At 35.2% G+C, this 23,658-nt stretch overlaps 1 protein-coding gene across 3 annotated transcripts in view; it reads right to left on the bottom strand.

Annotated features, from left to right (window-relative positions):
* LOC138156303 (cullin-1) overlaps positions 1–23,658 on the bottom strand; it is a 116,716-nt gene that overhangs the window by 52,278 nt on the left and 40,780 nt on the right. For all 3 annotated transcript variants that reach the window (XM_069081659.1, XM_069081580.1, XM_069081727.1), the window contains exons 2-4: positions 19,694–19,991; positions 8,534–8,708; positions 5,965–6,132 (exon numbers count right to left, since the gene is read on the bottom strand). In XM_069081659.1, the coding sequence (XP_068937760.1) occupies positions 5,965–6,132; positions 8,534–8,708; positions 19,694–19,833 (483 nt within the window). In that variant the 5' untranslated portion in view covers positions 19,834–19,991. The remainder of the gene's footprint in view (positions 1–5,964; positions 6,133–8,533; positions 8,709–19,693; positions 19,992–23,658) is intronic.

Genomic DNA, 23,658 nt, shown 5'->3' with positions numbered 1-23,658 from the left:
ATTTTGCTCCAGGAAATCATTCTATTATCATAGTGCTTGTTTCATTTTAAACAGCTGAGGTGCCCATGAAAGGGTAAATGTGTGAGAAAGTTGCTACTGGACACAAAGGACACTAAAGGTGAGCTGATGGAGCCAATTACGAGAAAACCAAATCAAAGTTCTTGAGTTTGTTCATAGTATGCTGAGAACTATTAAACAGGCATGTTTTAATACATACACCTGATCCCTTTCTAAAGAATAAAAGCTAAGGAGCGGCTAGGTGGTGCAGTGAATAGAGCACCGGCCCTGGAGTCAGGAGGACCTGGGTTCAGATCGGGCCTCAGACACTTAACACAAAAAAATAGCCGTGTGACCTTAGGCAAGTCACTTAACCCCTATTGCCCTCCAAAAAAGTAAAAATAAATAAATAAATAAAAGCTAAGCAGCAAAGCAAACTCAGTGGGGACAACCTACTGTTTAATTAAACACAGTACTTGAGAAATCAAAGTTTTAAAAATATAAGGCATAAGTAAAAACATTAGCATATGAGAGATGTAAAGAACATATTAATAAGAAGGAAAATCTTCCTAGAAAAGCAAAAAGAACTAATTTCTTGTGAATTTCTTTTTATAGCGTTAGATTAATAGCTACAAACTGAATCAAGATTTGTATATTCTTTTGATAGCAATAAGGAAAGGAGCTACAATTTTACTGTTGTACAAGCTCCAGGGTGAAAAGAATTCTTTATTCTTTGCAAATTGTCTTAGGGAATTGCCAAGAGCACTGAGAGGAGAATAACTTGCCCAAGGTCATAGTCAGTGAGTGTCAGGACTTAAAATCTAAGTTTTTCTGGCTCCAAGAACAGCTTTAATTCCCTTTACCACAATGCCTCTATGTTATTTGGTATTATGTTTAAAAAAAAAACCCACCATAAGTCCAAAGCACAATAATTTCCATTTTAAGGGCATTACATGCAGTATTTTAAATTATATTTAAACTTAGTCCTGCCTACAAAGTTTCTTTATGGAGAATTTTTGCTTGTTTTCCATTAAATCTTGTCTCCACACCTCACACCTATGTCCCCAATCCACCACATATATATACACAAACTAAAAAAAAACCCAAAACCTCAGCATTTTTGTGGGCAAAGATAACAATGACACTTTGAAGTACTTCTAGAAGGAGCACCATAGGAATTCAATGATGGCAAATCTGTCATTCATTACAAATGTATAGTACCCCTTTCTTAATATGTTTAATAAGTTTTTGTAAAGAGAAATATTTAGTATTATTTTGTAAAGAAAAATATTTAGCAATGCAAGTACATCAGGATTTAAAACTTCAAAAATATGCAATTTGAATCTGAACTCACTGCTCAGGTCATTATTTTGTGAGTGTTGAAGCACTTTGCTTAAATATCTTATTTGATACCTTTTATCATTTACCTGAGTTTAGAATGGCATCAAAACAACAACAAATAAGGAGGCTTATATAATGTTTAGTTTGATTGGAAAACAGACCTCCTACAAAGACCTTAAGACTTCTACTATTCTATATCCTGGCAGTTTATGAAGTGTTACCTCATAAAAAAAGTAATCCATTTTCTGAATTTAAGATAAATATTAGAAAAATCAAGGGAATGATATTCCAAATATTTATCCAAGCCATGCTTTGGGGAAAAGTATGTAAAAATTTTGAAAGACTTTTTTATAATTAAAAGTTATCAAAACTCCAAAAATTTTTGAGCATTTAATTTAAAAAAAATTAGTTCTATCCAGAAGGGCAGACTGCCCTAGGTATCCAAAGAAGTAAATAGAATAGATAATTTGTGGATATCAATTAGGTCTATCAATTTGTATCATAACATTATGTAAAAAAAATTTCTCCAGGTTCTAAAATTTATAGAAGACCCAAGTTTATTCCTTCTCAGAAAGCATAAATATTAAGAGCTTAATAATGAACTATGAATTGTCTGATATGAAACAAATGATTAAAAAGCTTTTTTTTTAAAAAAAATGACATATCTGTTCTGTGTTTTACTGGTGTGGGGAAATTCTCTGGAATGGAAACTCCATGCACCCAAACTAATCCAAAGCTCATTACTGACTTACTGTCTTAAGACAGTGGCCTGAAACACTGAGTAGTAGAATGGCTTGTCAGTGATTACACAGAGAGCATGTGTTTGAGACAGAAGAATCCAGATATTCCTGACACCAAGGCATGTCCTTTACCACCCTCTACCAAGTTGCTTACATACAGCTCAGACCAAGTATGTGACAAGGTTGAAAGCAGGTAAACTGAGCCTAAAAAACAAGCCTAAACTGAGCCTATCACTTTCACAGGAGTTTTGAAGATTAATTTTATTTCTCTAAAAGACAGGAAAATCACTATTTATAGAGAAGGTACCATTTCTGCTCTGTTCTTAGTAGCACTGAGAAACAACACAAAATTGTTTCAAATATACTACTGGTGGAGCATTACCTGCTAGTGCCACATGCACCAGTACGTCTTAAAAATACTTCTCTGAACTTCAAAAGTGGGTTACAAATCACAAGAGTCAATTATTTTACTTCTGAGTAAGTACCACTGTCCACAAATTTGCTCAGTTTAGCATATCTAGTAACTCCAAGTACATAAGAAATTCACTTGGAAAGTGCTATTTAGGAGAGAAAAAAACCGAAACAATAATTCTGGCTCGTGTTCTGAGGTATTACATAGGAAAAGCTGATAAAAATTCATTTAAAATGTAGCCCCTGTGGGAAGTTCAAGCCCTTTGTAGGCAATCAAAGAAGAGTTTGAATTGAAAAAGGAAACTATATGCTAGGGATTGATCTGCTTTTGGTAGAAGAAGGGCTAAGAAGCTATCTCTGTCTTAAACAGGTCTGTGTCTATCTCCTAACAAGGATGAAGGCAGGATGGGAAGGAACTTAATTTTTAAAAAGTTTTTGCTTCATTAGGAGAAGATCAATTTTATTGGCTTTCCTTTGAGTGAGCTTATTCGGGAAGAAAACAGCAAGAATGCCAAGAGTACAACAATATTCTGTGTAAGTTTATGTTTCCAGAGGACACAAACTTTTTATCCTTCCAGAGGATACATCTACCTTGGACTGGAGCATCCCACAGGAGGTGGGAACAAGGACACAAAAGGGTTAAGAGTACTGATACCTCCCACTTCAACTTCGAAGTTATTAATGGGAAGGAGCCTTTTAAAATCTGACTTTGCTAAGAGGCTATTACTGCTTTGGAACTCTTTGTTCTCAGCAGAGCTATCACACTTTGGAAACAGCAATGTCTTTACTTTTAGTGTTAAAATCAGAGGTCCTGGGATCCTTTGCTTGGTAACAACACGTGGATATTTTGAATTCCTTGAACAATGGCAACCCAAAATCTCAATGAGTAGAAGGAACTCTCAACAGAAATAAATTACGTACTCTATTTTATTGTGTGGAAAGATCATGCATATTTCCCATTCAGCTTTCCAAAGAAGTTATATGAAAAAAAATCATGTCTAACACTAAACATTAACCACACATTAAATACTTTGCTGGAAATATAGTACTTGCTGGGATCAAAACAGTTGTGAATGTTAAGTAATAAAGGGGAAAAAAGTTTCATCTCATTGGACAGTCATAGCTTTATCGCTGCTTTGCACAATTTTTCTTGCATAATTAATTCCCTGTAGCATCATTATTACTTACTATTACTGCCTGCCCTGTTTCCAATACTTCTTCAGTTGAAATTGTAGTGGAAATACAATTTTGCACCCTGGCACTTACAACAAAAGGTGCAATGTTTCTTTAAGTGCATAATAGTATTCCCACTCCTTTGGACTGAAACTGAGCGTTTCTGGGTCCAGTTTGGCCTGTAGATCCATCATTGGAGAAAAAAGGAAATATCTAAGAGGCAGAACAAAAGAAGGGGGAGGACAATATCACTTAATTTTTTTTTTAATTTGAGAAAAATAACTTGGAGAAAAAAACCAGACCACCTAATTTATGAGTTCACAAAACAATTATGTGCCTTGAAACTTAACTGTTCAAAACAAACATATTAAAGAGGTCTGACTAGTACGTAAACGAACAAGCTCTGGTGGTGAAATAAATAATCTCAGAAGACAGCTTGAAACTGATGCAGAACCACAAGAAGACACACAACGATCTCCAACAAGGAACACAACACCAGAAGACATCAGAATTCAGATAAATGCAATGATTACTATTCATCAGAGGACTGATGATCAAATGGGATTTGTCCAATCTTTGCAGACAGTGAACTCCAAGTATGTATGGAATGCTGCCTACACTGTCACTAATGGCAGATGGGTAGGTTTCTGTTGCTTAAATATTTTCCTTTGTTATAAAGAAACATTGCAGGAAGGAAGGGAGACTACTGAGATGCAAGTGATACAAAACAATAAAAAGTATAAAGTAAAAAGAAAAGGTTGAAGCCTGGAAATGAGAAAGCACTCCTATCTTACAAGGATTTGGGGACATAGTGAAAGACCATTACATAAGACCTACCAAAAAAAATAAGTGCCTGTAGTACCTGCAACCCAAGGTTCATCAATCAAGGTAGGAGTTGAGTTATCTAGCTTTTTCATTTCTGACTGGTTTGTCATTTCGTTAATACAGGCAGCACCTGAGCTAAGTTGATGTTTATGCCCTGAGAGTTATGTGACTTGCCAGGGAAAGTCTCATGGCCAGCAGAGGTCAGAGGCTGGGCGTGGACATATGTCCTCCTGGCTTAGGTGAGATGTCTTTTTAATAAACTCTACATACTGCCCTTTCTCTTGTTCACTTATCTATATCAAACACTTCAATATGACAATTCTTTAGTAGTACAGTATCTGGTACACATATGATCATGGGGACAGAGAAAAGAAAAGCAGCAGCAGCCTAGAGGAAACATATCTGCGCTATTTCAAGTTAATAAAAATGCCAAATTTCTCACAAAAGGTTGTTTCTATACACATACACAGATGCATGTATATGCAGACATATAGCTTTTTTTTTGGTAACATTTTTTCAAAGGGAAAATAGGAAACAGCAAGAGTCAATGAGTCCCATATATCACTTTCTCTCCCTTACCCTAGGCTCTACTAAATTCTATTCTAACATTTTCATTCCTTCTACTCCTAAGAGATTTGGGGTGGGATAAAGTAGATACCATATCAAATCCAAAGACTAGCAGCATAACCTTCTGCAAAAACCTACAGTACTTTATTAAAGCTATATAATAGGTATAAGTAATTAGATAAATCAATAATTCCTCAAAACATTTTTGTTATGTAGAGGATGACTTCTTTGAGGTCAAGAATTAGTTAAAATATGCATTTTCTTTCAACATAATTTGATGGAATCAGATTAGCATCATTACTATGTTACAGCTTCATTACATAGAGTTGGACATTGTAATTCTGTACATTTAAAACAGATTTGCTCTATAGTTGCTATTTCATCACAAATGCAAGATGTGCTGTTTGTCTTCCTTAGTGTCCCTCCCTTAATTGCTCTAGGAAAAGCTTTCTTGGCTAAACTGCTGTATCAGCAGTGATTTAACCACTCAATGTTCCCATTTCTGAATCTATTTGCAAACAAATCCACATAAGTTGAAAATTTCATTGGTTATTTCTTGGTGTTTCATGGGGCAAAGGGGAACAAGGTTCTGGTACTATAAAAGAAGATGATGAATACTTGGAGATTAGAAAGAAAAATTTTCCTGACAATTAAAAAGAACAAGTAGAAAGTAAATGTAGCAGTTTTTCGATCAAGACATAACATTCCAACTACTTACCCTAATCTTCTGTAATTCAACAAAGCACTTAAGTGGTATTTAATGTTTGAATTTAAAACAAAATTACAAGTAGTAAATGACCAAATAACCTAAGACAATATAATAACATCTACATTTAGATCACCTTACAAACAGATGAAATATCTTCAAGAAAATAATACATATTTTAAGGTGGCTTTTCTAAATCCTTACTGAATAGATTTCATATATTCCTTTTCGTCCTTCATCACACTCACGGCGAACCCAATGTCGATTGAGGTAGGCACAAATCCCATTCAGCACTTTGCTTGAAAATCGATAATCTTCCCATTGTTGAGTGTAGAATTTCAGTACACTCTCATCCATCAAATCTTCTCCATCCTAAAACAAGTAAGTTCACTAAAACTTTAAGATCACTAATTTTTAATGTCAATACATTAAAAAACAAGAATTAAATAAATTTTGTTCATAAAAATTTATCTAGGTTCATGCAAATTCCCAACAATGACATAAGAGGATATAACACATATCCTGTAGGTTACAGGAAAAAAAATATGCTAAAAAATATAAGAATAAAATTTGAGGGGCGGCTAGGTGGCGCAGTGAATAGAGCACTGGCCCTGGAGTCAGGAGGACCTGAGTTCAAATGCGGCCTCAGACACTTAACACAAAAGCTAGCCATGTGACCTTGGGCAAGTCACTTAACCCCAATTGCCCTCCAAAAAAAAAAAAAAAAGGAATAAAATTTGATGGGGCTATCTATGTATGTAAGGCATGTAAACATACACACATTTGGCAAATAAGGTAAATTCTGATGTTTCAGGGAAGGATAAGTTATTTCTTTAGATACAAAGCAAAGCACTCCCCCAAAATAATCATTTTAAACTTTTAGAAACCTAATATCCTTCAGTTCACCATGGCATCAATATTATTTTTTTTTCAAATAAATATATAATATGCATAAGAGAACATGGATAAAAACCTGTGTGACATATTCTGACTTGTTTCCTAGCAACAGAAGTTAAAAATTGTTCAAAATTATTTCTTTTAACAAGAATATTTTTATTTCTTAAATGTTTCAAAAGATGTTATTTCATTGGAGTAGACAGATTTTCTTCTGCTTAGCACATATCAAAACATTTCCATGCCTTAAGTAGGTCTTTTCATGAGTTTCAGGTGCCAGAAAAATATATCATCTGAAGACTAATATTGTGGTAATAAACCTCTGAATTATTTTCATTACAGACAAAAATGAATTTTAACTTTTACTTGGGATTAATTTTTTTCATTGCCAATGACTTCTACCAAAATAAAAGGCTTATTTTTCCAATTTATGTCAACTAGGCAACTTTGGGCAAGTCACTTAAGCTCATCTGTGAATCCACTTCATATTTAGCAATTCAGAGGGTTGGGCTCGATAATCTCTAGTGTCCCTTCCAGCTTCAAAGTTCTATGAAAGTAAGATAATGAGAAATACTCCTCTCTAAGTGCCTTGAAAATCTTTACCTAACAAATATATTAAGTTACCTGTACAAAAGGACTAAATATAAACAAATGCAAAGGGATGTATTAAAAAAAAAAAAATCACACCTTATTATAAGGAACAAAATTTAACTTCATTGTCACTAAAGAATAGCTAGAACACTTTTATCTACAAATGTCTTGGCCTTTACCTATATACATTAAGCAAAATGACAGGATTCATTTTATCAAGATTCACATTTTCTTTAATTGTTTTCAAAAAGATATTAAGAACATACTACGTGGGGAATAAAGACGTTATTAAATCACAAGTTGTGGGCAATTAAATCTACTTTTTTTAGAAACAAGTTAATGTTTCCAATGTATAAATGTATTTAAGAAAAAAACAACAATCTGGAGCATGCTGAAATTTTTGTACCAGGTCTGTGTAGTTCAAAGTATGAATATATACACAGAAAAATCTCTGCTAAATTTCCCAGGGTAGAGAGTATAGATGTCTTCACTCACTCTATATAACATGTGTAGCACCAGCTGAAGGCCCCACTTGCCCATCCATGTGGCTGGAAGTAAGGCACCACACTGCCTTTGCTACAGAGATGAAGACTGAGGAAGAAAAAGGCAGAAGATGAAGGGGAAAAAACTTAATCACTACCCAGGCAAGATGAGTACGGCAGGGCAAACCATACTCAAAAGAAAACAGGTATTCACAAAGAAACCCACTTTTGTTACGGTAGTAATTCTACAGCTCCTTAGTCCCACAAAACTACTTTTGAGAAATCCATTTCTGCAAATTTCTAAGACAAGCTATCTTTTAACAGTTTATATATATTGTTATTAGAAAATAAACTAGATTCCTTTATGTTATGATAGGAAAATGGCCATGAACTTCTACTAAGAAAATTAAAATAATTTAAAGGGAAGTAAATTAAGTGCTGGGTTACAGAATCAAGAGACCTTAGATGTCATCTTGCCCAACCTCTTGGTCCATTTCACAAATCCCTTATATAATGTCCGACATACGGTCATTCAGCCTCTGTTAAAAGGATCTAATCATAGAATTTTATGGTGTACCAGGTGTTAAAGACAAGAAAAGTTGTTTATAGAAAATATTCCATTTCTACCATGGACAAAAGAAGGAACAATTTCAACATTTTCCCACACATGTACATAGAAATATTTTTTAAATAGTATTGAATGACACTAGAAGATTAACATTTAGGTATTATTCCTCATTTTGTGAGTGTCTATTGCAATTTCCATCTGTTTTTAACTACTTAATTCTCACGTAAAAGAATCTTACCTTAAGAAGGTTTGTCAAATAATTCTTCAGAAATTCTTTCAGTCGTTTGTACAATTCCAAACCAACAAACTGAGCTCCTCCAGGTGTCTGACCTTTCTTAGATTTAGAAGGAGGCACTCCAGCTCCTCGAGCTTGGTTGGACTGATGCACACTAGTACAGTAGTTATAAACGTGACTATAAAAGGTTAAGGAACTTAGTAATATTCCACATACTAGACACAGTTAAAATGAACTCATTTCTAACTTTAGCTGTACTTTAAAATCTCTATTGGAAAAAAAAAATTAAAAACAAACAAATCAAAGAACCATCTTGAAATTTTCTTTCCAATGGAATGAAGAATAGTTTCCATAAAGGCTAACAAAAGATTGTATTAAAATGCCTAATTGGGAAATACACGAAACACAGTAAATTCACCTTAAGAATCATGGGGCAGTTGGTGGCTCAGTAACAGAGCACCAGCCCCAGAGTCATTTGTCTTCTGATACTTAACACTTACTAGCCATGTGACCTTGGCCAAGTCTCTTAACCCCAATTGCTCCCCTCCCCCCAAAAAAAGCAAAAAGAAAAAGAATCAAACAGGTTTATTGTTAGTTGATAACCTGCATGAAAATCCTACTGGAGTTCCCAAATTTTGGCAAAATGTAATGAAGTCTAGGAGTGACACAAAGCCTCTGGGCCTTGGAGTTACTGCCAACACCATGGTTCTATCAAATGTTGCTGTTTTGTGATGTTATAGTTCCTCAAGTTAACAAATTGATGAATAGTAGACTAAAGGTTATGTTCTCAATCGTACAATTACCTCTGTAATGTGAGTCTCTAGAATTTTTTTTATAAAAAAGCTGTTCTTCATACTTGACAAGATCACAGTGCACTAGTCTACATGAAAATGAAAATCTTCATGAAACTCAGTGTGTAAGAAGTAGTATTAATAACAAGAATTTTACTTTCACATTTACAAACACAAATAAAGGGGAAGCTAAAAGAGCACTGGATTCAGAGTCAAAATGCCCAAATTCAGACCCTGGCTCTGCATAGGTGACCTGAGGCAAATCCCTCTATTTCATACCTCCTCATTCAAAAGCCTCATTTATAAAATGAGGTGGTAATGATCTGCAAGGTCCCTTTTCAGCTCTAAATCTATGACCTTACAAAAAACACTTTAAAGAAAGTTAAATGAGGAAAGCAGAGCCCAGAAAGGTTTAGTGACCTGCCCCAAATCCAGGCATCCAGCATTTCCAGGAAGCAGCAGGGTCTCGTCCTGGTTCTCTTGGCCACAAAGCCATCACACTTTCCACTCAGTGTGAGTCTTACCCAAATGCCTAAAAGTTAAAGACTAAGCATACCTGGAGTTTTTAGCTGAAAACAAAATTACAAGGATGCAACATCTGGGCTTGGCACACTGCAATCCAGGCCACTTAAATAAGGTTTCATAGTGACCTGCCTCAGTGGTTAACAAAAAGCAAGAAAACACAGGGTCAACCTCTGATAATTTAATCTTTTTTTTTTAATGATAATCTAATCTTATAGACTCTAGTCTGGTACTTTAAATCCAAGTTTAAAGCTCAATGCAGTGTTTTCAGCTTATTAGATAGAAAAATTATAAGAAACTAACATCAGTCTTTTAATATGCTTTTAATTCTAATTTCTCTTACGATTGTTTTTAGTGTTAAGATTTTGGTTTAATTCTTACTATTGCAGCTTTTTGCTGGATTGTTCCCTTGTTCTTAAGTGTTTTAGGATTGCTTTTTAAGTTTTGAATTATCAACACTGTAATGGCTTATTAGTTTTTCTCAGTGCTGAAATTTTAGAACACACCTAGGTCTTTGTCTGGCCCACTGTGACATGTTCTAGGTTATCAAAACTTAAAATCCTATTGTTTGAGAGGATTCTGGGAAGATAGTGGAGGTCAGAAAATTCCAAGCTCTCCAGATTTTCCCCACAAACAGGACAAAATAGCACCTGATGGAGAACATGGAGCAATAAAAATAAACAAGAAGTGCAACAGAACAGTGGTCCTCCTGGGAAAACCAGGAGAAGATCCAAAGAAAAAATCCCAGGACTGATGTTTGGCCCCTATAAAGAGTAAACACTCCAAGCAGAGATCCCTGGGGCTTGCTGGGTTGGGAGGTAGCCTCTGTGGGCACTTACAGGAGGCTGGAGGTCTTGGTTTCAGTTCCAGACTAGAGGGGAGAACTGAAGGGGGTTCTGAGGTCAGAGGTACCATCCCCCATAACCCAGGCCCAGAGGTGATTAAAAAAAAAATTGTAGTAGCTTATGAGCAGACAAAAAAGAAAGAATCCAACCACTGAAAGTTACTATGGTACTAGAAAATACTGGGGTTTATCTAAGAGTTAATGTCAAATGGTTGTATGCTCAAAAAGAATTCATAGAAGAATTTTAAAAAGACTTTAAAAATCAAATGAGAGAGACTGAGGAAAAATTAAAAGAAAAAAAATCCAAGAAAAACAAGATCATGAAAAGAAAGTCAACCAATTAGAAAAGGAGAAGCTTAAGGAAGAAAACGATTCCTTGAAAATCAGAACTAAGCAAAGGGAAGCTGGCAAAGTTATAAGAGAACAAGAAATAAAACAAAATGTAAAGAATGAAAAAATAGAGAGATTGAAAAAAAATTAAATGAAAAAAACAGTCCAGAAAAACAAGATTATGAAAAGTTAATCAATTAGAAAAGAAGTTGAAGGAAGAAAATGATTCCTTGAAAATCAGAATTGAGCAAGGGGAAGCCAGCAAAGTTATCTAAGAGACCAAGAAATAACAAAACAAACTGTAAAGAATGAAAAAATAGAAGAGAATATGAAACCTTTCATAAGAAAGACAACTAATCAGGAAAACAGATCAAGAAAACATCATAATCAGACTACCTGAAAGCTATAACCTCCCTCCAAAAAATCTTGATACAATAATACGAGTAATAATTAAAGAAAACTGTCCTGAAGTATCATAACAATAAGTGAAAGCAGAAATTGAAAAAAAAAATCCACCATTCACCACCTGAAAGAGATCTTATGAATAAAACCTACAGGAATATTACATAGTCAAATTCTGAAACCACAGCTCAAGGAGAAAATATGAAAAAAAAAGAAAAAAAACAATTTAAATATGGTGAAGCCACAATTAGAATCACACAAGACCTAGCAGCGGTGACACTAAAAAGACTGCAGGTCTTGGAACACTACATCAAAGAGCAAAAGAACTGGGGTTCCGGCTGAAAATATCATAACCAGCAAAAATCCTGAATGAAAAGAAACAGACATTTAATGAATTGCCAGACTCTCAGAATTTTGTTAAAACAAACAAACAAAACTGAACTTGAGAAGATTTGACATATAAGGACCAAGAGAACCATAAAGTACATATCAAAGACTAATTACAAGGGACTCAATAAGGACAGACTTTTTTACATGAGGAAATGTAAAACATGTCTGAGACTGTTATTAGTAATTTGGTAGTTCAAAAGAAAGCCTGAGGTAGTCAGTCCTAAGTATGATAGCATTCTAAAAGTAAAACTGTTTAGGAAAAAGTAAAAAGAATCTTATACAAATGAAGGGTGAGAGGAAGAACTAACAGAAGAATTAAATGGGAGAGAAGGGCTGGTAGTTCTGGAACCCTAATTTCATCAAGAATGGGTATAAGTGGGAACAATACATATACATATTTAAAAGGGTACAAAAGTCTTCTGAAATTCAGAAATAAAAAACCAAAGGGATATGGAGGGATTTTTAGAGATGAGGATAAAGGAATAGGATAAGGGGGGTATAGAAGGGTGTTTAGATGAACAAGAATGGGAAGGTAAGGAAGGAATTCTTGGGGCAGGATAAGTTATTTAACAGGAGGGCAGGGAAGCAGGTAGAAGTAAAGTAGAGGAGTCAGGAGGGATATACACACAAACATAAAATAAAGGTCAGGAGTAGAATTTATTAGGGGAAAAAAAGCAGAGGTAGTAATCATGACCTGAAACAAAGTTAAAGCTAAAATAGATTTAATCAAGAGAGAAAAATAGGGAAACTACACTATATGTCAACCATGTTAATCAATATTGTTTTAGACTATTTAAAATAACTGGACAGTATAGGGTTGGCATATTGCTGTAGTGTAGGAAATGATGAGTTGGGAGACTTAGAAAAATAAAGATTCGGACTTATGAAGAAAGAAGTTATCCACTCTCAGAATTTAGAAAGAGAGAGAGAGAGAGAGAGAGAAAGAAGACAATTATGTAGAGCCCAGTCTTACATAGATGCATATGAATGTATTATATCTAAATGAGTATGATTATAGATATCTTAAGTATATGTATATATAAGTGTATGTATGCTTGAATGTATGTATGTGAACATGTGTACATAAATACGCATGTTTGTATATATATCTGCACTTAACTGTAGCCTTCTTGGGGTGGAAGGCAGGGAGGAAAGGAAGGAAAAAATAAAGGAAAAAGTGAACAGCAGAGAACAAAAGAAAATTTAGATGGAAAGAAAGAAGACACACAGCTCTGAACACAATGTCTATTATATAGGCTTTCCTGACATGGAAATTTATTGTTGTATTTAAGTTTTAATATTTAGCTTCATAATTGTGTATTTTAAGTTTAAAATAAAAATTATTTTGGAAAAATATAAATAAAATCCTATATTTGACTATTTTCATTTTCAGAATCCTAAGAAACACTTTCGGTGAGATGACACAGAGTAAGAGAATGAAGAATCTTAGGTAAAGAGTAGCAAATAAACCAGTGTTGCTAGTTTTTAAAGGGCATGGAAAGTGCAAGAAGATCGGGGGCGGCCAAGTAGCACAGCGAGTAAGAGCACCGGCTCCAGTGTCTGGATGACCTGGGGATCGAATCCTGGGCTCAGACACTTAGCATTCACCCAGAAACACCTGGCCGTGTAACCTTGAGCAAGTTACTTAACCCCAATTGCTTAGGGGCGGGCCAGGGGCTCAGCGAGTAAGAGCACCGGTTCCAGTGTCGGGATGACCTGGGGATCAAATCCGGGCTCAGATACTTAGCACCACAGAAATGACTGGCCGTGTAACCTTGAGCAAGTTACTTAACCCCAACTGCTTTAAAAAAAATAAAAAAGAAGATGGTAAGGTTGATTAGCTGTGTCAAAGGCTACAGACAGGATGAGAGATGAGCATTAAGAAAAATCCATTAGACTTGGCAATTAATAGTGGAGATACAAGGAACCTTAGCAATCATAGAGTCCAACACTCATTTACTGAAGAAGAAACCAAGACTCAGAGAGATTATATGACATGGCCAGGATCACACAATTGGTTATGTCCGAGGCAGGTCTTCCCAACTCCAAATCCAACAGAGTTCACCAAGACAGTGTAAGGAAAAGCAGGCTGCCACATACTGTACACAAGCGGTATAAGATTTCATCAAAGAGATATATAGAAGAAACCAAGAAAAACAAGGTAGAAAAGAGTATTGCAGTGGCACCCCAGGAAATGTTCACCATAGTATTTTCTGATTTATAAAGCACATTATCACTATCTCATTTGGTCCTCATGACAGACCTGGGAATATGTATGTATAAATATTTTTATTACCATTTTACTAAATTATCAAATGGTAGGAGGGAAATTTGATTTCAAGTCTTGGGATTTAAATACAGAGCTCTTTCCATATCAGTTTCACTCCTTAACTTTCTCCCACAAAATCTTTTTATGTGTAGACATCCTGGTTCTTCTTATTTATGTACCTGTTTTGCTTTTTTTTAAACACTTAGTGCAAATGAAAAGCACTGGGTCACTCTATCAATCCAGTTCTAAAGTCATTCCATGAATAGCAGTGCTAGGCCATTATGGTAATTATGGTTAAGAAGCAGAGGGGGAAGAAGGAGAAAGATGTTTTTTGCTTTCCATGATGTATGACCAGAAAGTCTGTGCGGCTGATAATGTGGCAAGGGCAACAAATAGCTAATGGCCACCTAATATGCTCCATTTGCATTCATGTCATATCAAGAACACTAGAGAAAGGCCCTTACCACACTGGACAGATTTGTGGAGAACTTGTGGAAAGACCCAGCCAGTTAAGGAGGCATGGATGGGTTTCTGATCTATACTGCTGAAGGAAATATCCACACTGTTAAGATATCAAAGTCATTCAAATATCAAGGGGGGTGGGAGGGTGGGGGAGAATGTAGATGAAGGGAATGAGCATTTATTTATCAATACATATAAATGTGTATTAAAGCAGTATAGAAAAACCTCTGATCTAAGCAGAAATAGGCTGCCCTGACTTCTTTAAAAATATAATAATATTAATTAGTGATATATAGATTCTGTTATTTAAACAGTCCAAAGACTCATTAAAATGTTGAAAAGGTAGAGATTTGGTTGGTTCAGATGTTATTTATGGTGAAAATGATGGTAAAGAACTAAAGACTCATTTGGAAGGAAAGTGTGAACATGAGGAAAGTTTGAAAGCAAATCACATTTTTAAGGCTGCTATCTTACTCATTTTACATTTGTTCTGCTAACTCAAAGGAAGCTGAACAAAACAATGTTTTAGAGGAAAAGAGTGATAAAACATAAGTGTTTCCAACGTATGATAAAGTTAAATTGAAAATTACTATTCCTCAGTCATGGCCTCAAGTGCATGTGTCAAAAATCACGGAAAGATGATTTTTTTTTCTCTGACATCAATGATGCTGTTTACAAAGAAGTCATTTCACAACATCTGTTGATAAGGCTTATTAAAGTTTCTGAAATATTTGAAGGCTTTGCATACTGTAAACAGGTCTAAAAAATTGGTTTCTTTATGATGACTAATGACAATCTAGTTCAAGTAATGTTTCTTATGCAACGTTTTTTTGAAGCAAAAAAAAAAAAAAAAGGTGTGATAACATAAACCAATTTGTGGCAATCGCCAAAACTGAAATACAACCTCAAAGTAAGTGAAGATGTTACCATCAATATATTTAAAATACCTTAATTTAGTCTCTGAAAGCAATTTCTAAAGACTAATTCCAAAAATAATGAGACTGATTGTAGTATTATTGGGCTAAATCTGTAAGACTCCCAAGGTGAATAGTAAAGCAGAAAGAGCATACTTTCATATCAAGAGAACTGGGTGTTACCATTAAACTTAGCTCTGAGATCTCTGGCACTTTAAGTTAACTGCTTAAGTTTCCTCCTCTGTAAAAGCAATCTCTAAAGTCCCTTATGACTGAAAATTTTGATTCTTTGAAGTGGAAAATATTCACTTAGATATATGCATTCTAGGTTAAAATTTCTTTTTGGAGGGCAATTGGGGTCAAGTGACTTGCCCAAGGACACATGGCTAGTTTTTGTGTTAAGTGTCTGAGGACGCATTTGAACTCAGGTCCTCCCGACTCCAGGGCCAGTGCTCTCTTTATTTACCACACCACCTAGCCGCCCCTAGGTTAAATTTTTAAAGTGTCAATACATTATAATCACAATTCTATGATTAGTAACAAGTATTTTCATTACTTTTTTCAACATATTTTTAGAAGTCTTCTGATCTTCCTATCAACATGTTGTCATGACACAGCCAGAAAAATCCTTAAGAGAAAAAAAAAATTAAGTTAATACTATTATAAGTCCAACTTAAGATAACTATCTGTAGAAGAATACTAGACTGAACTGACCACTATATATGACAAAGTCCCACCATGAAAGGTCACTGTTTTCTCAAAAGTACCTTCAACAGTGATCCAGACTTAAAGGACCAATCTAATGGCAATATACTCTATATTCTAGATTTTTGTACAGGTCACTCAGGAGGCATTTCATGTATCAACATGAAAACGACCATAGTCATCTGTATTTTTCACATGCTACGCCAGAGAATCCTAATCTTTTAGGTAATACATTATTCTTTCTCTATTTTTTTTGCCTTTTGGAGGGCAATTGGGGTTAAGTAACTTGCCCAAGGCTACACAGCTAGTTTTTTGTGTGTGGGTGTTAAGTGTCTGAGGCCGGATCCGAACTCAGGTTCTCCTGACTCCAGGGCTGGCGCTTTACTCACTGTACCACTTAGCTGCCCCCTTATTCTATCATTTTAAAAAAAAATCTCTTCTCTTAAGAGTACTGTGTTGCAAATTTGTGGACAGAGACAGGGCCCAATGATTTCACGAATAAAAAGAGGAGGCAATTTCCTCTACCAATAAAGGTCAGCATCTTTTTTGCAACAGCTTTAGAGAGTTATTATAAAACCAAGAAGTGAAGTGACTTGAACAGGGTCACACAGCCAGCATGTAACAAAGATGCAACTTGAACTAAGGTCTTCAAGGCCCTTAGGCCAGTTCTTGATAACCACTAAACCATGTAATTTCTTACACGTATGCATGTGCTTGTGTGTGTATGTGTATGAGCACAGACATACAATAAATGTTAGTTAAACTAATTTTTTTTTCAAAATCAGAGACAAATGGTAACCCACATATATTACAAAAGCAGTGTTGGCAATTATTCATCTATGTATACACTAGATTTAAGTTTAGCAGAACTCCACTATCCTTACCTAACAACTTTTGATAAAACCTCTTATAAAATAGTAGTAGATCACATATGAAGAAAGTTAACTTACCTCATTTTCAACTTTTTACAAATTCAATGGGGATTCTTGGTGAATGGCATCTTAAAAGATACCTAACAAATAATTTTTGTAATTAAAACACATTTTAAGTACTTAAAATACCCTAAGAATATAAATGCCTTAAAAGTTTAAGATCTCTGATAGATCCACTGCCATTTGGAAAATGGTCATTCAGTGGAATAGAGGACTTTCAAACATTCTTGATGAAAAAACCAGAGTTGAGGGGGCGGCCAGGTAGCACAGCGAGTAAGAGCATCGGCTCCAGTGTTGAGAAGACCTGGAGATCGAATCCCGGGCTCAGACACTTAGCACCCACCCAGAAACACCTGGCCGTGTAACCTTGAGCAAGTTACTTAACCCCAGTTGCTTAGGGGCAGCCAGGTGGCTCAGCGAGTAAGAGCACTGGCTCCAGTGTTGGGATGACCTGGATCAAATCCGGGCTCAGATACTCAGCACCACACTCAGAAATAACTGGCCGTGTAACCTTGAGCAAGTTACTTAACCCCGATTGCTTAAAAAAAAAAGAAAAAACAAAAACCAAAACCAGAGTTGAATAGAAAATTTGACATTCAGATACAAAAAGCAAGAAAAGCTTGAGAAGGTATAAACAGGGAAAAGAAATCATAAGGAACTTATCAAAGTTGAACTATTTACATCCCTACATGGAAAAACAATAATTGTAAGTTATGAAACTTTTCTCGGTATGAGAATAGCTGAAGGGAATAGAAATGTGTGTGTATGTATATATGTATACATACATATATATACATATACACACATGTTTATATAGGGGGGTATATTGGGCATATGAATACATATGTGAATGTGTGTATATATGTTTACAGGTATACATAGATAGAGGGCACAGGACCAGTTTAATGGGAAGGGATAATACTTAAAAAGTGAAATTAAGAGGTGAGAGATGAATATAATGAGAGTAGATGGGGAGAGACAGATTGGGGTAAGGCAAACGATCTCATATAGAAGAGGTAAGGGAAAATGGTTACAATGGAGGGGAAGAATGGATAGGCAAAAGGGAATGGGTTAGTCAACCTTATTTTCATTGAATTTGGCCTGGGGAGGGAATGACATACACACTAAATAGGATATCTCACCCTACAGGAGAGTAAGGGGGAAGGGGATAAGAGGGGGGATGATGGAAGAGAGGGGCAGGTTGGGGGAGAGGGAAGTTGGAAGCACCCACTTTTGAAAAAGGATAGGATCAAAGTAGAGAATAGAACAAGTGGGAGGTGGGGATAGAAGGGAGGGAAATATAGTCAGTCTTTTACAATATATCTACTATGGAAATGTTTTGCATAGCTACACATGTACAACCTATATTGAATTGCTTATCTTCCCAGTAAGGGTAGGTGCAAGGGAGGAAGGAAATGTTTGAAAATCAAATGTAAAAAAATACACACACACACACACACACACACACACACACACACTATTATCAATATTATTTTACTTGTAACTGGGAAATAAGATATACAGGCACTGGGGCATAGAGATCCACTGTGCCCTACTGGAAAGTTGGAGGGGGTATGGGAGAAGATATGGGAGAGAGCAGATTGGAAGAGGGGATATCCAGTGGGATTGCTATTTCGGGGTGGTGGGTAGGAGAAAAGATGGGGAGAAAATTTGTAACTCAAAATCTTGTGGAAATGAATGATGTAAACTAGAATTTAATAAAACATTTGATTAAAAAAAAAGAAAACAAATAAATTAAAAAAAAAAGTTTTAAGATCTCCTTCCACACACCTTTGTATTTTCCATGGCATCTACATCACATAGTGCTTTTCACACAGTAGTCAAAATGCAGAGTAGAAAAAATCGGGAAAGTTGCACATTAAAAGATACCTAATACTGCAAAATTTTACTCATGATATAATCTTAAGATATTTCATTCTTCATTTTGAGGTAGTCTTTTTTGCAAATTACAAAAGGTTAATTTATCTTAAAAGGTTAAACAAAATGATTATTTTTAGAGCTACTTAGGAATACTGAGCATTATTAATGTATAAGATAAAGAGTGATGGGGTAGCTGGGTGGTGCAATGAATAGAGCACTGGCCTGGGAGTCAGGAGGACCTGAGTTCAAATCGGATCTCAGACACTTAACACTTAATAGCTGTGTGACCTTGGGCAAGTCACTTAACCCCAACTGCCCTGACTCCCTCCTTCCAAAAAGACCCCCCCCAAAAAAAGAGTAAAGAGGGACACTTAATATAATTTGGGTTCAGCTTAAATGATAACTCCTTCAAGTAGGCCTTCCTGATTCCCTCAGGAATTAGTGGTCCTCTTGTTGCTGCCCCCTTTTCCTACAACATGACATTCTGTATTTACTTATGAACTTTCTATATCCCCCAACCAAATGTAAGCTTCTTGAGGGAAGAGACAAACTCACCTTTATATATGAGTGTGTGTGTGTGTGTGTGTGTGTGTGTGTACACACGTGCATAACACAGTGCTTACAAAGAGTAAATGCAATTAAATAATCGTTTAAAATTCTCTAACAATATAAAAAACCCTAGGCAATAAATTTAAACTCAAGTTTTAAGATATTAGGATACGTGTAGAGTTCCATATATCTGGACTTTGCCATACTTTGTCTGGTATAAACTTGTTGAATTCCAGCTCTGAGATCATCCCAAATCTGGTCAAGACCAATCTGCTTTAGTCCATGTGGATTCTGACTCCTGTTGGATGACATTTTGTATACTGTGACGTTTTCCAGTGAGCAATGTTTTATCTGTGATCTAGCTAATCCTCCATCAGATGAACATACGCAGTATCATTCCAAATTCAGGAACAGCAGCGCAGAAGAGTTGTTCTTTATGTGCGTGGAATAAGGCTGTCTTCCAAGCAAACCTGAAGGGAAAAAGAAAGATTAATTAAAATACAACATGGAGTCTACCATCAAACATTTAAAAGAGGAACAATCAAGGGATTGATATATAAAATTAAAAATGTTAAGTCTTATAGAGCAGTATATCTGTGCATGCATGTGTATATATTGTACATAATTCTATTATGACCCATACATGTCCATTTGAAGACAAGTGCTTCAAAACCATAACTAGCAATTTTGTGCCTTGAAATAAATCAAATATAGTATGATACCTTTGCTGCCATCAAAACCTAAATGTCTTTCAAACACTTTTTATTGATTCACCATCTTGTATATTCTGCTTTCACAGGGCAAATACACATTTCTATTACTAAAGACCTTCATTGACTGATGTTTCAGTTGGTTGTGAAGGACACAATTTTTGTGGCAGCAACACTCTTCTTGAATGCTGCATATAGACTGTTTTATACGGTTTATGCTGTCATAGCATACACATACAGTAAGATAACACAAACTATTAAGCTAAAAGACAAGTCAATCAAAACTAAAATTGAAAAAGAAACCATTTTGAATATATTCCTCCTGAAAGCGCCCTCAAACATTAATAAAAAAATTAATTCACTTTTATTTCTCACTATCCTTGGGACAAAGTGGGGACATTAGAGATTATAACTACTAAAATTCTAGAACTTAAAGTAAAATACTCAGATACATATGCCATATATTAAATATAAAGGCATTTATAAAGAGGGGAAAAAGAAAGTCCACTAGAGAACTAATACTAACGAGGTCTTTAAGAAGCAGTGGTCCATGAACTACCTATGTAGTTAGGAATAATACTGGAATCTATATTTCTCAAATTGTATTTTTGGGCTTTGTGGTTTAGACATTTGTGTAATAAATTCAAGTTTAATACAATTTTAAAATACACTTTGCTTTTATATGAAAGGACCTAAAATGACATGATCTGAAGTCGGACAGACCTTTGGAAATGAATAGTCTAATACAAACCTAAACAGAATTTCCATCTACAAAATTCTTGCCAAGTAACCATTCAACTTCTACTTGGACTCTAGTGACAGAAAACACATGATTTCCCAAGGCTGTCCATTTTTCTCCTAGAAAGGTCAAACTATTAGAAGAATTTTCCATTTAGCAGTATTTGCTGTGGAAAGACTATGGGACTTAGATCTGGATTTGAACCCCAGGCTCTGCTACCTGTGTGATTTCAGGCAGATCATTTAACCTATTTATTCTACATTTGTAAAATAAGCATCGGCCTCAATGACCTCTATAGTCCCTTCTAGCTCTACATATATGATCACATGATTAAGTAACTCTTTGTAAATTTTTTTTGCAACTTCTATTTCTTTTGGTTCTGCTATCTAAGGTGAAACAAAAAAATTAATTCCTCTTATACATACAATCTAAAGACCTATCTTTTCCCTTGAATTCTTCTCCAGACTGCTGAAAGGTCATAAAAGTTTTGATTATCTGAAATCTGGTCTGTGAAATCATGTTATAAGGCTAACTATTCCTACAGTATGGAACAGTGGAAAGAAAGAAGGATTTAGAATAAGAGGACCTGATTCCAAGAGATGAACTCTTTGAGTTCTGGCACTTACTGGGTGAACCTAGGCAAGGCACTTCTGGGCCAGTTTTTCCATAAGTAAAATAAGGATACTAGCCTAGAGGACCTGTGTGATTTTTTTCCCCATCTCTACATTTATGATCCTAGGATCCTTCCAACAAGAGAATCTCTCTCTCTCTCTCTTTTTTTTTTTTTTGCCTTTTTGGAGGGCAATTGGGGTTAAGTAACTTGCCCAAGGTTAGTTTTTTTGTGTGGGTGTTAAATGTCTGAGGCTGGAACCGAACTTGGGTCCTTCCAACTCCAGGGCCGTGCTTTACTCACTGTGCCACCTACCTGCCCCCCAACAAGAGAATCTCATTAGCCTTAATTTCCTTAGTTGTGAAATGATGAGAATGGATTACATGACACTGAAATGTCCTTCTAGCTCTAAGTCTTATAATCTTATGCTTGTAAAGTTCCTATCATCACCACCACTTCCAACCACCTAGTTCCATTTATGCTTATAGCTCACAGGTATATTCACAGCTCAACTCCAGTTCATGTTATCTTATAGAATCCATACTTAGGACAACTTTCATTCTTTCTTCTGTCTTTCAACACTCAGGAAAAATTTACTTCTCCTTTATACTACACTATATTTGCAAGTCAGCAAACAACTAAAAAACATTTCTGGATCATAGAAGGGCAAAATCAGAAATTTATAAGTACCAGACATTTATAAATTTATAAAAATTTACAAATATTAGTGTCAACCTTATAAGTATCTGAAAATGCTCACAAATTCCTTTCAGAACTTTTTCTTCATTTCCTCATTGTCCTATAAAAGAAAGCCTCCTTCTTCTTAAACACTGTCATTTAAGATCAAATACTGAATTTATCTAATTTCTTCCAAATTTACCACAGCTCTTTCTTTTCCTTTATACAATATTATTTCCTTATATATTTCATTTAAAAACCAATATTTTCAGCTGTTGCATGGAGAGCTGAAAATACTTTCTGGTAGGTTAGCCTGGTAATCTCATCACCATTTTTAACACAGTTACTATGTGAAAACATATCTAATTTCCAAACAGCTGGCTTATTAAATGTTTGGAACACAAACTGAGGACTTCCTGTACTACAATTGTAAACAGCTAGCAACTAAGTTCACAAATCAGAATCACAGATTTTTAAAGGATCTAGAACAGAGATTTGGAGATTAAGGGAGTTGGAAACCAGAAGAATCCAAATCCTTAAAGCTGCAGGCCAGAGTAGAAGTAATTTACTGAATCTAAGCTAATGACAGAACTAGTTCTAAAATTATTTCTCTCGAATCTCAGACCAGATATACTTTCCACCATACAACTCTATTTTGACTTTAGTTTTTAGAAATTTCCATCATCTAACATTGCTAAAAGGCAGATAACCAAGAGAAACAGAACTGAAATGCCTAGATAATAATCCAAGATTTCAATCATGGGCACAGAACAGTAAACAATAAGAATGGACAGTCTATCATTTGATATTCTAACCACTGGATTATAAGGAAAAAAATTTTTTACACTTCCCATAGACTTGAAGGAATGTTGCAAACAGGAAAGTGAGGAAAATAAAGTATATTGCTTCTTGTATTTCTAATTGGAACATTTATAATGAAACACACTGAAGCACAAAATAAAAAATTGTCATCATGGACTTTAACTTACTGAAGGCAACTAATGTACCATTAACTGCAGTATCAACCTCACAGGCTGTTCTTGGAATAGCAATAGTGAAATTGCATTTTGGTAAAGAAGAAATACCTGATAGTCACATAGTGTTTTAAAGTCTAAAAAGCACTTTGCATATAAGATCTCATTTCATCCTAATAAGCTTGCAGGGGAAGCTCTACAAGTACCTTCATTTTAAAAATAAGAAAATTCAGGCATAAAGAGGTGCCCTTTACAGACACAACTGATCAGGCTTTCTAAGAAAATGAGATAGATATTTTACCCCAAAATTTTCTATCATCTCCAAGTCATCAAAGCATTTTTTCCCTTAACAGTTATAACATTATAAATAATAAGATCAAAGTAACATTTCACCTTGCTATTCTGAAAGAGCATGGCTAGTAAGAC

Source organism: Petaurus breviceps, unplaced genomic scaffold (genome assembly GCF_028583685.1).
Source record: "Petaurus breviceps papuanus isolate PSGF00001 unplaced genomic scaffold, PetGlider_PUasm1.0 110, whole genome shotgun sequence".
Taxonomy (NCBI): Eukaryota; Metazoa; Chordata; class Mammalia; order Diprotodontia; family Petauridae; genus Petaurus; species Petaurus breviceps.
Note: the sequence above shows the minus strand (reverse complement) of the source record. Positions and strands in the feature narration are given on the sequence as shown.